General features: G+C 39.2%; 1 protein-coding gene across 13 annotated transcripts in view; it reads left to right on the top strand.

Annotated features, from left to right (window-relative positions):
* Positions 1 to 10,851, top strand: part of hspg2 (heparan sulfate proteoglycan 2) — a 121,496-nt gene extending 110,645 nt beyond the window's left edge. For 10 of the 13 annotated variants that reach the window (XM_034875724.1, XM_034875720.1, XM_034875730.1 and 7 more), the window contains 12 exons: positions 698 to 919; positions 1,088 to 1,332; positions 1,426 to 1,597; positions 2,565 to 2,687; positions 3,076 to 3,132; positions 4,517 to 4,592; positions 5,086 to 5,164; positions 5,565 to 5,612; positions 5,987 to 6,057; positions 6,162 to 6,245; positions 9,124 to 9,227; positions 10,554 to 10,851. In XM_034875724.1, coding sequence (XP_034731615.1) covers positions 698 to 919; positions 1,088 to 1,332; positions 1,426 to 1,597; positions 2,565 to 2,687; positions 3,076 to 3,132; positions 4,517 to 4,592; positions 5,086 to 5,164; positions 5,565 to 5,612; positions 5,987 to 6,057; positions 6,162 to 6,245; positions 9,124 to 9,227; positions 10,554 to 10,726 — 1,454 coding nt within the window. In that variant the 3' untranslated portion in view covers positions 10,727 to 10,851. The remainder of the gene's footprint in view (positions 1 to 697; positions 920 to 1,087; positions 1,333 to 1,425; positions 1,598 to 2,564; positions 2,688 to 3,075; positions 3,133 to 4,516; positions 4,593 to 5,085; positions 5,165 to 5,564; positions 5,613 to 5,986; positions 6,058 to 6,161; positions 6,246 to 9,123; positions 9,228 to 10,553) is intronic. The other 3 variants (XM_034875723.1, XM_034875722.1, XM_034875728.1) reach the window with 3 other exon arrangements.
* The last annotated feature ends 3,068 nt before the right edge of the window (positions 10,852 to 13,919 follow it).

The raw sequence follows: 13,919 nt of genomic DNA, 5'->3' as shown, positions 1-13,919 counted from the left end.
GTGCTGCTGCCACTTGCCAGGACACTCTTGTAAAGGAGATTTTTAATCTCAAGTAGTTTTTCATCCTGGTTAGATAAATGTTTGAATGAATGAATGACATTATTCCAAAGAAAAAATACCTTTTTTCCTGTTGCTTTTGTTATATACACACTACTGATCAAAGCTTTGGGGTCACTTACAAATTTCCATACAACTTCATTATAGACAGAATACCAGCTGATCTGGGTGTAATATTAATTTAATACAATATTTACATTGCTATGGATCTAGATTTGTTTCTTTATTACATTTGAGAAAATAAATGATCTGAGAGAAAAAAATGTTTGAGAGAAGAAGTGATCACACTGATTGCGAAAAAAAGCTTTTTATGAGAGAGAAAAAAAATATTTGAGAGAAAACGTTTTCATACCAAAAAGCAAAAAATAATATTTGAGACTAAAAAATTTATATATAAATTTGAAATTTTGAATTTTTTTTTTGAGTATCCACCCTGTGGCAACCCTCGCAGTAGCCTAAACACACTACCCTCATTCAAATTGAATGGAAACACTTGCGTTTTTCCAGAACCGTTGAAAGACCGACGCAGGCTGTCTAAACAAAGCCTTATCCCAAAAAAGCACTGTGACAACTGTTTTGTAGTTTGATATTTTGAGGTAAAGCTTCATATTAAAAAAATAGCCATGTTCACTTTAACTAGGGGAACTGGTGACCACTCCACTGTTTGATGGTGAGGAGTCATACATAGCCTATCCTCCCCTGACCAACGTCCATGATGACCTGCGTGTGGAGCTGGAGTTCAAGCCCCTCGAAAGAGACGGCCTGATGTTTTTCTGTGGAGGGAAGAAAATGAAGGTGGAGGACTTTGTAGCCGTCTCCATGGTGGAGGGACATGTAGAGTTCAGATTTGAACTGGGCACAGGTACAGTATCAACATAAATCTTTTGTTGACATTTTGATAAATGTATGAATACATCTGTCCTTAAAGTAATATATTTTCTGTTTCATAAACTAACATTATGAAGGTTTTTTTGGTGAGTTAGATGGTTATATAGACTCAAATTGATTCTGGGCCTATCTTGATTTTCAGGCCAAGCAATCCTTCTCAGTCCAGAGCCAGTCTCTCTGGGCCAATGGCACAGAGTTGTGGCCGAGCGAAACAAGAAGGCCGGCTACCTGAGAGTCGATCAAGGACCAGTGGAGAGGAAGACGTCTCCAGGAAGTACCCAGGGCCTCAATATCCACACCCCCATGTACCTGGGTGGAGTCCCCAACATGGACATCCTGCCGAAGCCCGCCAATGTCAGCGAACTGTTTAAGGGCTGCATAGGAGAGGTGGGTTCTCTCTGCACTAAAAAACAAGAAAAAAAGAAAACGTGTTGTTTTTTGTTTTTTGGTAGCCAAAATGTGTCTGCGCTCCCTGCTTAGGTTGCCATCAACAACAAGAAGGTGGATCTGTCCTACAGCTTCACAGAAAGCAGATCTATCCGCAAGTGTGTGGACAGCAGCCCCTGTGACCGGCGGCCCTGCCTGAATGGTGGTCACTGCATGTCGAGTGTTGAATATGAGTACCAATGCCTCTGTAAGGATGGATTTGAAGGTTAGTGCTCATATTCACCGTATGTTTAACACTGGAATAACATGTGTCAGATCTGCCCAGAATTCCAGGCAACCTTTGCAACTATAATCTTTCTTGTTCTTGTTGTTATTTGCGTCACAGTTCTGGATTGTGTTCCACAATCTGCACTGCATTTGTATTTTCTGCCGATTCTTCACTTCACTTTCTACAAGATTTTCGGAGCTGTGCTTTGTCTAAGGCGACCTCCTTACTTTTAAACTGTGCTCAACAGCTTCTAGGAAATCCAATTTGTGGGTGCATCCGGAGATAAAATCTGGTTTAAAATCAATTTAAACAGATCGACTCCTTGAAAAATATCTGAATGGTTCAAATTGGTCAAACCCACCTGTGTCTAATTGCAGGGACGCAGGTTCAATTCGGGCCAAGACCATTTGTTCTAGGAAATAGGTCAATCCTAAGCGTAATAGATAAGCACATAAGAAGCTGGCTGCAGACTAGTTCAGTGATAGCCAGACAGATTATTCTAAGAGGATAGGGTGCTGTCAATCCAGAAGTGGACCTGTGAGCTGGCTAGAGAGGCAGCGTTTGAAAAAATGTAAAATAAACGATATAATGTTTAGAATAGTGAATTGAAAAAGCAATTATTTTTTCTGGAGGGCTCCTAAGAAGCCATGTGCTGTGGAGTATTCTATGTGCTTATTGTTTTATCACACATATAATGTGTTTATATGAATTACATTTGTCTATTTTGTTATTTTTTATTGTATCGTAATGGACATTACAATTATTATTATTATCTTGTCTTGCGTCTTAGTAAATGCTAGTTGGGGGGGGCGAGCTGCATGTTCTGTGTTTTGTTGTTAATCAAAATATAAACTGTTAATCTTATAATTGGTCCCCCCCCTCCACCCTTTTATCTCAAACCCTGCCTATGGTGTGAAACATCAACCTTTCGCCCCTGTTGCATAACCGGTGTTTGACCCCGCAGGTGAGCGGTGTGAGGTGGTAAAAGACGTGTGCCAGAGCAACCTTCAATGCCAGAATGGCGGCGGCTGCGTCGCCGGCCAGTGTGTGTGTGCGCCCGGCCACACGGGCCTGAACTGCGAAGAAAGTAAGTGTTGACTAGCTACACAACCATGTCATCCAAATATGACTTTAAAATCAACGCCAGAAATAGCAGAACATGTGAGGAAAAATGTATTAATTGTATTGTTAATGGATACTTCTGCAATTTCAGTAGCACAATCTGTCTAAAAGCAGTTCTGAAAACAAATGTCCAAAGCAGTGGCCCCAGTATGTTACTTACTGCATACCCCTGCATCCTATAGACAAAGATATTGGTCATCAAAGCCGAAAGACTAGACAAACAACCAGTAATGAGCCCATATGACTCCCATTCTTCACAGTATGAAGCCCTTCTAACATCAGACATCTCACAACCCTTACTGATTACGTATGTCTTACCCCTGCAATCTCATGGCTATATCCTGCACACACAGGCCAGGTCTCCAGCTTCCCCAAGGCCCTGAGGAATTTGGAAAGTAGCGAGTCGAATGGTACAGTATCTCAACATTCAGTCTGCCTGAAACCAATGTGACTAACAGGGGCCCGTCTGAGCCTGAGGGGCCCCGTGTCCCTTCCAAACTCAACCCGAACTATTGCCTAACACATGTTTCACGCATACCAAACCCGCGTCTGTACTCAGCTGGCAACTGAGGCTCTCATCCCCATTGGACAGTTGGGAGAGGGGAATTCTGCATCAATCCTAAAAGGTAACAGGATGGTAGACTGTAGCTGGGAGATCAACTGGTTTGTGCTGCCTGTTTTTTGGACCCAAATGGAAATGTGGAATTCCCCTTGTTTTTCTTTTTTTCCCTATCATCATGTAAATGCCTGTAAAAGGGTTACTCACAACATAAACACTTGTCTCCTTTCGTCTGTTTCAAGAATGCCTGTCTGTACAACAAGAAAATACACAGGATAACTTGTTTTTCTCTCTAAAACGGTCTAAGTCAGAACCTTAAATCTGCTCTACAAGTTTGTTACTAACAACTTCAAACATGTCTGTTAAAAGCAAAGTGCGATGGTGTGTGGGTGAGATGAGATGTACGGCATTGCTGACATATTCTGTGCTTGATGTGGTGTTTGTGCACGGACCCGTGGTGAGTTTGGTTTGATTTCTGGGAAAGGTCAGAGATGGTGGAGAGTGTGAGGGATGGCGAATAGCTTGCTCGTGTGTTGGTGAAGAGTTGTCATGGACTGTGATGAGTACGCATCATCATGGAGGGGGGTGTAGTCATGCTGAAGAATGTTGTTGGTTTTTGGTTTTGGAATTGCAGTATTTGCAAATAGATTTGGGAGAAGAATTAACATTTCTTTCCCCTTATACATGTTTAGGTGATTTCATAAGTATTAAAACACCCAATTTCTTGTTTCTATACACACAGAGTATGCACCTAAGGTGGCTATTGTTAGCTAATTGTAGCAAACTTTAAAAAATAGGTTTTTTTAACTGAGTATCTCTGACTTTTTTAAACATTGAGTAACTAATTTAGTAATGTCAGCTACGCAGCTGTACATATTCTATGTAAAATGTGCTTACATTAGCTAAAATTAGTCAGGCTGTAGCAGCAATGATTATTTAACTGAGAAGGGGTGCATTTTATTGCTTGTGAGTTCAACTTTTAAAAAGGACAGACTATATATTTTCTTCTTTTAGAAGTTGCTTTAAACACCACCAACAAATAAAATACTTTTCTAAGTGATTTCAGTGAAGAGATATTTCTTTGGGTTCTGCTGGATCTAACCAAGCCGGTCTTACCAGGGTTTCTTCCATGCTCTCGCCACTGGGGGGCACCATAACAGTGAGAATGAAAGTTCACAGCAGCGTTGATGTTATTTAAATATCATTTTAATGTGTATTTACTGTATTATTTCTAGATTCACCCTATCAGTATGCAGCTCATTTCCACGGTGATGGATACGTTGCCCTTCCTAGATCCATTTTTACTAGAAGGTAACTGTGGTGTGCTTTTCTACACTATTTTACACTCGCAGATGTATTATAAGAGTTGATGTTACAATGCATCATGGGTAAAATTGTTATTCTTTGGGATCCTATTTATATTTAAAACAAAAAAAACAGTATATAAAGATTAGTTGGAATGTAGAAGACAAAGAACGAACAAACAAAACAAAACGAGAATCCTAATATTTGTAAGATGCTAACAACAAACAATAATATAAAAAACAATTTACAAAAGGAGGACAGCATTAACAAGACCAGATAGCATGCTACATACCCCATAATCGATTAGCCCTAATGTGGATACATTGACTAAGTGGGAAAGGGAAATAATAGAACAGCTAGAACAGTCTGGTAAGTTCAGGAAATTACATCACTTTACTTTATATTGATACATTAAATTTCAATATATTGCGCAGCCCTGCATTGTAAAATATACCGAGTGAGTAGGGGTAAAATGATATTATTATTATTATTTTTTTAGTGCCCATGACTTGCCAGAGACCATCGAACTGGAGATCAACACAAGCTCCTCTGAGGGGCTGATCTTATGGCAGGGAGTGGTAAGTCCTGCTCCCATCTTGAGACTTGTTTAAACTGTAGGACTGACCCATGATTTGATCCAAATCTCACATCCTTCCCCTCCACCCTCTCCTCCTCACCCTAACTTGACTGTTGTAATTGAGCACTCTGTATCATCACCACTACCTCATCTGTAAAGCAGTGATGCTCATTAATGTTCCCCTAGCATCCAGTAATCTCTATTTTTACTGATGTGTCCACAATAATATATCCCTTACACAATACTGCATTTTTTCTTTCATTTCAGTGTTCACTGTCTTAATCATACTGTGCCATTGCAGCTGTGACATTGGTTGGGCATGCTGGCTGCGAGCGTGGCTCCATCTCACACCACTAAATAAATGCATGTTGCTTCTCTAACTCACCCTCCATTTTCCTCAGGAGACCAAAGGCGCACGCAATTTGCGAAAGGTGCATGCTAGTAAAAAGGTATCCACTCAAACACAAGACACTCCTGATTTATGTTTGCATGTTTCATAACATGTGCTTTACATTCAAATATGTACAGTCAATGCTGGTGACATATGAGATACTTGTGGAGAAACATCATTTGAAATGCCATTTGAGTGTCTGTGTTTGGTTTGCACAGTCTGCATGAGGGCTTCTATTGTCATTGTTATTTTCCATGGAAGGTTTTTATCCCACTCTACAAATACTGTTGAGAGCAATCTGTCTGCATTGCCTCATGTTTGCCGTTAAAACTGTTAGTGTGGAAAATTACTACAGAGCAGCTGCTCAGTGGTTCCCAGTATTCAATCACACAGCACCCTCTTCCGCTGCTGACTAAACACACTTATTTTCAGGAACCCGGAGAAAACGGCAAAGGCAAGGACTTCATTAGCCTTGGGCTGCAGAATGGACATGTTGTTTTCAGGTGACTCAGCCCTGTAACCCTGTACTTCTGTTGACATCTTGATGAGTTTTATTTTCAGCTCATATAAATATTCTAGTAATGCTAACAATTTGTATGAAATCCAGATACCAGTTGGGCAGCGGAGAGGCAGAAATCTTGTCCCAGAGGTCCATTAATGATGGGACATGGCATAAGGTCACAGCAGTCAGGTATGTTTGCAGAATATTGGGGATGCAGGGGATGCAACTCCTAAACCCCCATGCTTCCCTGAAGTATGGCAACATTTTGCATTCCCTGTGAGTTATGTAAACAAACTTTAAACAATAAAGCATGTGGGCACCAACTATAAAGGCTTATAGATGTATGTATGTATGTATGTGTATATACAGTGAGGAAAATAAGTATTCGAACACCCTGCTATTTTGCAAGTTCTCCCACTTAGAAATCATGGAGGGGGCTGCAATTGTCATAGTGGGTGCATGTCCACTTGGAGAGACATAATCAAAAAAAAAATCCAGAAATCACAATGTATGATTTTCGAACTATTTATTTGTATGATACAAGTCAAGTTTATTTCTTCCATAAAAATGGAAATTACAGTGCTCACACTCGCCATCTTACACATAAAAACTAGAGAATTTAAATACAATACCACAAGTACACTACAATATTATACATAAATACAATGAAAAAAAAAAAAAAACTCATACAAATGTACGTTTAAAGTGCTTGTTGTGCTGTCTAATAGCCTGAGGGATAAAAGAAAGAGCATACCGCCCAGTTCGTGTCACCGGAGGTCTTAGCCTACCAGTACGCTCTTTGACCCTGCCGGACAGATTACCATAAAGAAGGTGACCCGGGTCCCTCGTTATTTTCTGAGTCATTTTTACCAGATGATCGTCATATACCTGATCAACTGTATTTAACTCTCCCACCATTTTCCCAGCCCTTTTAGTCACTCTATCAATCCTGGCCTTCTCAGTTAACCCAGCATTTCCCCCCAACCCCACCACACAGTCACTCCAAACACTACATATGACTGACATAAAAAACATTTTAACCACATCTGTGTTCACCTTAAAGGACTGCAACTTCCTCGTACAGTAGACCCCTGGACTTAATTTTTTTCATCAATGAGTCAACATGATCAGACCATGTTAGCCTGTTGTTAAAAACAACACCCAGATACTTGCATGTGTTCACTCTTTCTATACCTTTGATTTCCACTGCCTCAGCTGTAATCTTATTTCTCCTGTAATCTATAACTAATTCTTTAGTTTTCTTAACATTGAGTTCCAGGAAATGCATATCACAGTAATCAACAAAGGCTTTTATTTCATTTTGATAGCACCTATAGTCATCATTTTCAATTAACCCAATGAGCGCTGTGTCGTAAGCAAATTTAACAACCTGACAGCAGGCCTGCTGTAGACGGTAGTCTGCCGTGTAAGTGTCTGACTTAACTTTTGAGTTTAACTTAACAAATTGAGACCTGTTTTCTAAAAAATGTAAAATGAGCAAGCTAAAAACACCTGGAACCTTCATCATCAAAAGCTTATTTACGAGGATGTGTGGTTGTATCGTATTGAACGCTGAGCTAAAATCATAGTATCGAATTTTCACACACCGTCCCCCTGCATCCAGGTGAGCATAGACACTGTCCAATATACAGACAATAGCATCCTCAGCCCCTCTCCCTTTCTGATAAGCAAATTGGCAGGGGTCAAGATACTGATCCACATGAGGCTTCAGACTATTCAACATGATTTTCTCACATACCTTCATAGCTATGGAGGTTAAAGCCACTGGTCTTAGATCATTCATACCCTCAATGGATTTGTTTTTAGGTACTGGTAATGCAAGATTGTTTCCATAAATCAGGCAACACTTTATGAGAGAAACAGTAATTAAAAATACTTGAAAAAATGTTTGCCAACTGAAAAGCACAGCCTTTTAATACTTTTGGAGACAGTCCATCTGGGCCTGCTGCTTTGGTAGCTTTTAGCCTCATTAACATACTATATGTTACCTCCTGATTGTTTGTTTGTAGGGTATAGTCATCATCCTCTGTGCTCTCAATCATTTCCCTAAGTCTTTGTCTTTCCTCAGAAAAGTCTATTTTGTCAAATCTATTATAAAAATGATTTAGGTTATTAGCATATTCTCTTGTACCATTTAGCTAAAAACTATTTACCTTCCCTAGTTTTCAAAGTTTTTACAGCTGACGTTTTGAAGGCAGACTAACAGGTCTTTGAGGGTCAGAATTCTAGCTGATAAACAGGTGTTCAAATACTTATTTGCAGCTGTATCATACAAATAAATAGTTAAAACATCATACATTGGGATTTCTGGATTTTTTCTTTTAGATTATATCTCTCACAGTGGACATGCACTTACGATGACAATTTCAGACCCCTCCATGATTTCTAAGTGGGAGAACTTTCAAAATAGCAGGGTGTTCAAATACTTATTTTCCTCAGTGTACATACATATATGTGTGTGTGTGTGTGTGTGTATGACAAAAAGTCTTTGAAACCAAATAAATACTCAATTCAATAAATTACCAAAACATGAAAGGCATTCTGCTTAAATGAGGCTCCTGCATCCACCAGATAGGATATACACGAATAATAAAAAGAAATAACTTTCTCAGGAAGTGATCGGATGTAGCGGCGTTGTCTTCATGTTTTCACCCTCCGATGAGCTTCTGTATACATCATATATAATCATACATAATAACAACATACACATGATTTTCACTGGAACCAATTACTGGAACTCAAGAAAGTTTGTTCAGACTAATTACCCAACAGTAGTGAAATTACTAATAGGCTACTAATTACAGTGGCTAAAAGCTCAAAGCAAATCCAAACATTTAAAAGCTTTTGAAAAATGTCCACCCATGCGATGTAAAGGCTTACCCATGTTCTCTTGTCATGTAAATAGCCCAATAAATTTGGACCTCACTTTTAGTCAATGATAATGTACCAGCTTTATTAGCTATTATCAATATATCAACTGATTTGTCTGTGCATCTGCAGGGCTGTATTGAGTTGTGTTTGATTCCCGGTTCCTCTTTTCATGCAGAACGGGAAAAGATGGATACATCCAGATTGATGGAGGAGCCCCGCTACATGGACAGTCTAAAGGCAAAAGCCTCATGGTCAACACTAAAGGCAATTTATACCTTGGTGAGTGGACTGGAAGTATGGAGGCATGGAACCAACAAAATCTAGTTAAAGATTAACAGACAAGTCATATAGCTGAACACATTAGTAAATAGTATTTATGGTTTATAAAGAACTAAACTGGAGTGTGAACTTGTTTTAAGAGTTATACTTTTTCTTTTAATAGTTTATAGTAGAAAACTATGTGGCTAGCTAACTTTAATGAAAACACTGGGGGGTAAACACACCAAGCCAGGCTTTTCAGCTAGCTGAAGCTAGCTTTCTTCATAAAACTACTGCTGCACACTGCTCACTGTGTAACCTGTTGTTACAGCTAACACATTTTAGCCTGCAAGCTAACACAACGTTAGCTAGCTAATGCTACTTGACTGGTCCGAGACACCATATTTCTCTCTCTTTAGTAACATTAATATTATATTATTAGCATTATCTTTAGCATCAAGTGCATGTCTTTTGTCTTCATCGACAACCCAGATGGAAATACTGTAGATGGCTTAGTGATTTTAGCTTCCAGTGTTTTTAGTTAGGCCAGCTTTCCACACAATTAAGCTAGCTATGCTCTTGATTGCTCCACTAATTAATAACACATGTTACTATATTTTGTCAGTTTTGTTGCTCCATTTAAAAGAGTTGCAGAATTTTGAAATGTAACCCTTTACTTAATGTTCTGTAGTACCTTAGTAATCTGGGTCATTTAGGGTCAGCTGTGTAGCTGCTTTGTGGATCCAAATAGAGCTCAACAGTTTTGTCTCAAGATGGATTTTCTCCATTTTAAAAACAAAACAAGGTAGACTTACCACAAGCTACGAGGATGTTCAACGAAGGTTTATGCTCCTGTAGAAGCTAGAAGTCCATGTATGAAATCAACCTTGTATTAAGAAAAACATGTTTTATTAGCGAAGATACAGAGAAATACTACACTACCCAAACTCCTAAGGGCAACGGTGGCGCCACTGATTGGTGGAACTAGTGGTTACAATTGAAATGTTGATTACGGCAACCGCGAACAGCTAGCGCTAGCTGCTACCATTGCCATTGCCACTGCTATGGTAGTTTCTGTCACAGTCTTGTACCTTTGCAATTTCTTCATTTTCAAAACGTTCTTTTGCGCCAATTTAGATTTTTTATTTTCACGATTCAACTTGGAGCTGGTTGGCTTGGTCCTAGGCTTAAGAATTTCATGAAACATCAATAGAGAGATCAAATGATGAAAATCACTGCCGGAACCAGAGCCATGAAAAAAGTGGGCAATCGCTGTTGAGCTTTAAAGAGGAAAGAGGAGGAACTTCAACACTGGTTGCTTAATATGTGTGTGTTCTCACATGATAGGCGGAGCCCCAGACATGTCTGCTCTGACAGGAGGGAAGTTTTTGTCTGGAATGACGGGTTGCGTGAGGAACTTGGCACTAATAAACGCCCGGCCGGGACAGCAGCCAGCCCAAGCCATCGACCTGCAAACCTACGCAGCCCACGGCATCAACGTGCAGCCGTGCTCTTCATAGACCGCAGCACACACATAAACACACAAACACACACCTGCACACACAGAGACTATGGAGTGATGTCATACACACACAGCAGACTCACACAGAGAGACTTGGTGCTTTGCTGCTACCAAAAAAAACAACAAGATGACACAACAGAATATGTTTCTCTGTGTGCAGTTAAACCAAAAAAGAGAAAAAAATGAATCCATATTAAAAAGTCTTCTCTTTCTCTGTGTTGTTATGTCAATGAAGGACTTTTAACACAGGAGAACCAGTACAGTTGACATACTTCCAGCAGTAGTTTTAGCCATGAGAAGAGTAAGAGTAAAACATATTAGGCCTTCTACGATTGGTCAGATCCTATGGAGTTGGAGAAGATTTTACAGCACTGAATTTTTATTTATAAGGATATGAATAAATACATATGAATATATATATACATATGAATATATATATATATATATATATATTATATTATATTTGTGGGGGAAAACATGCAAACTAACCATAACTGCTCTTCATCTTTCCTTGAGTTTATTCTGGGTTCTAATACTGTGTGTCCATGGCTTTTTATAGGCCTAACTGTATTAATACTTGAAGATGTTTAGGCCTTCTTTCTTCACTTCTGTAGAGGAACCTTTTTATTTTTTCGGCTTGCGAGCATGCTTACAGTTTTTTTGCCAGTTGTTGGGAGAGGAGCGCACACGGTCACATGCGGCATCACTACACAGCTCAGGTTGTTAAATACGAATTAAAAACCGCAGGTGTTACATTTACTGCCAGATTTTCTTTGCTTTGCAAGTAATTCACAGCGCTGTTGTGTCATCTGTGTCTGTATTGGTTTTGTTTTTATGAAAAAGAAAGAAATATTGGTGCTAACGTCAGACATAAACATACATCACATCGTTGCATGGTTATCTGTCTGTCACATGTAGAGAGGTGTCTTTTTTTTAGTGATTTGGTACTTAGATTAAGAAAACGATGTTAAACAGTATACACTGGTTTCACATTTGTTGATAAGCATGGCATTTGGGGTTGATTTTTTTAAAGAATTTGGTATGGTTTCTTGCCTCCGCAGCCTTATTTGATTGAGTAGATCTCCTAAAAGCAGTTTTTAAAAGCTGAAAAGGGTGTATTTTTTATGTGTAAATATATCTGCCACACAGGTTGATATATATAGAGAATGAGTGTGTTTGCTAGTAAATTAGTTGGTTATGTATGTCTCAGCCCACTTACATTTATCACAGGTCACTCTACTTTAAGCTCCAGTATGGTATGTGTGTGTGTGTGTGTGTGTGTGTGTGTGTGTGTGTGTGTTTGTGTGTGTGTGTGTGTGTGTTTGTGTGTGTGTGTGTGTTTGTGTGTATCCATATCCTGAGGAGGAGGGTCAACTCAGAACTGCCTCCCGATGTTACTCAACTTTCAGATTTTGTAGCTTTAGCAACAATTCAGTCAGCTACGAATCTGTGGTTTTCTCTGCAGAAAGAGATTTCTGTGCAGCAAACGGGAGTAGGACACAGTTGGGAAAGTGTTTGGTCGCGTGGGAAAGCCTCCTTCAGGTGCTGCGACCAGTCGTGTAGCTCTAATAAAGCATGCTTGCCTGCCTTTAGTCGACCACACCACAAAACCACAACGGCATGATCCCTTTGGGGATTCACAAACCAGTTTTCTCCTATTTGTATGCTTAATATATATATAGTAATAATGTAAAAATGAGCACTATCCTGTTACTTAGAGTTGCCTCATTTTTATTTATGTCATGTTTTTTGTTTTTCTTCTCTTTTTCATCGCTTTTGTTTCATGGCTTTATTCTGCTGTTTTTAGGGCCATCACAACTTGCTACTGTCTATTCTCTGGATATTGTGCATTGCTTCCCACATCCCCCTGTTTTTCCCCTTATGTTTGAATTTGAATACAAGCCCTCCGGGAAGTTCTTCACAAATCCTCAAAAATATTTCCAAAAAAGGGATTGTATGTACCTGACTGTAACTGCCTGGTCAAATGGTTAGACTCTGGTGTTATTATTCACTCAAAAAAAAAAAAGTCTTAGGTTCCAAATGGAACAAAATGGTTATTGATCTCCACAGAAAGTTGTCATCATGTTTGTTCAGATATGAACTTTGTAATAGCCACTGCTGTGGTCCAGGTTTAGGACACTGAAGCAGAGAATGATGGTGTGTGTGTGGCCCTTGTTTGGTGCCTTTTGTGTATCTGCTCTTAAACTGGATATATACTGTACACTCTTGCTGCCAAACTTCCACTGCTTTTTGGTTGTTTTTAGGCCAATTCAAAATATAAAAGGTGCACTTTTGGTAATGATGGAATATTTTTTCTGAAATTTGTTTTACTTCTGAGTAGCAGAAAAACGGGGATAATTCGCTTAAATGACTGAAAGTGTAACAGATGAAATATTGTCCATGTCAGGTCAACCTGACTTCTCCATTTCCAATGTTGGAAAGACGCCCCCCTTGCCCTTGGTGTTTCTTAATTAAAAACAAAATTCATGTGCTATTTGTAATCTTGTGAGTTGTCTTTTTCTCGCCATGTCTGTATCGCTGTGTACCGCTTTCAGCGGGGTGGTTTCTTTACATTAAGCATTCTTGCTTGAAATCACTTAATTGTTCCCAAATAATCCTTTTTACAGGTAAGAATAAAGGTAAGCCAGTCAATGCCAATTATACCTGCTTAAGAAAGTTCAGCTCCAGTGTTCCTTATTAGAGGTTAAACCCTAATCAGGTTTCTAAAATAAACCTTTACCTTCGGAGCAGTCAACTATTCTTACAGAATCTACTGCATTTATTTGTGATATTACCTTAAAAATGGATGACTATGGCAAATGATGAGCTGGCAAGAGCTAATTAAACAGGTACAGTTCACCCCAAAATCAAAAATACATATTTTTCCTCTTACATGTTGTGCTATTTATGAATCCAGATAGTTTTGTGGTGAGTTGCCCAGTGTTCGAGATATCGGCTGTTGACATGTCTGCCTTCTTTCCCATATTATGGAACTAGGTGGCACTCGGCTTGTGGGGCCAAAAAAAACATTTGACAAACTCAATAGCAATGTCTCTTTCCAGAAATCAAGACTCGGTTTCTTAAGATAACTCACATACCTGGTTAGGAGTAGTTTCATGTGAGAACTACAGTGGTGCTCATGAGTTTACATGCCCATGCTTAAGTTGACTAAAAAGAGGAATAAAAAAAAA

This window comes from Etheostoma cragini, chromosome 7, assembly GCF_013103735.1.
Source record: "Etheostoma cragini isolate CJK2018 chromosome 7, CSU_Ecrag_1.0, whole genome shotgun sequence".
In the NCBI taxonomy this organism is placed as follows: Eukaryota; Metazoa; Chordata; class Actinopteri; order Perciformes; family Percidae; genus Etheostoma; species Etheostoma cragini.
This window is presented reverse-complemented; position numbering and strand designations above follow the sequence as displayed.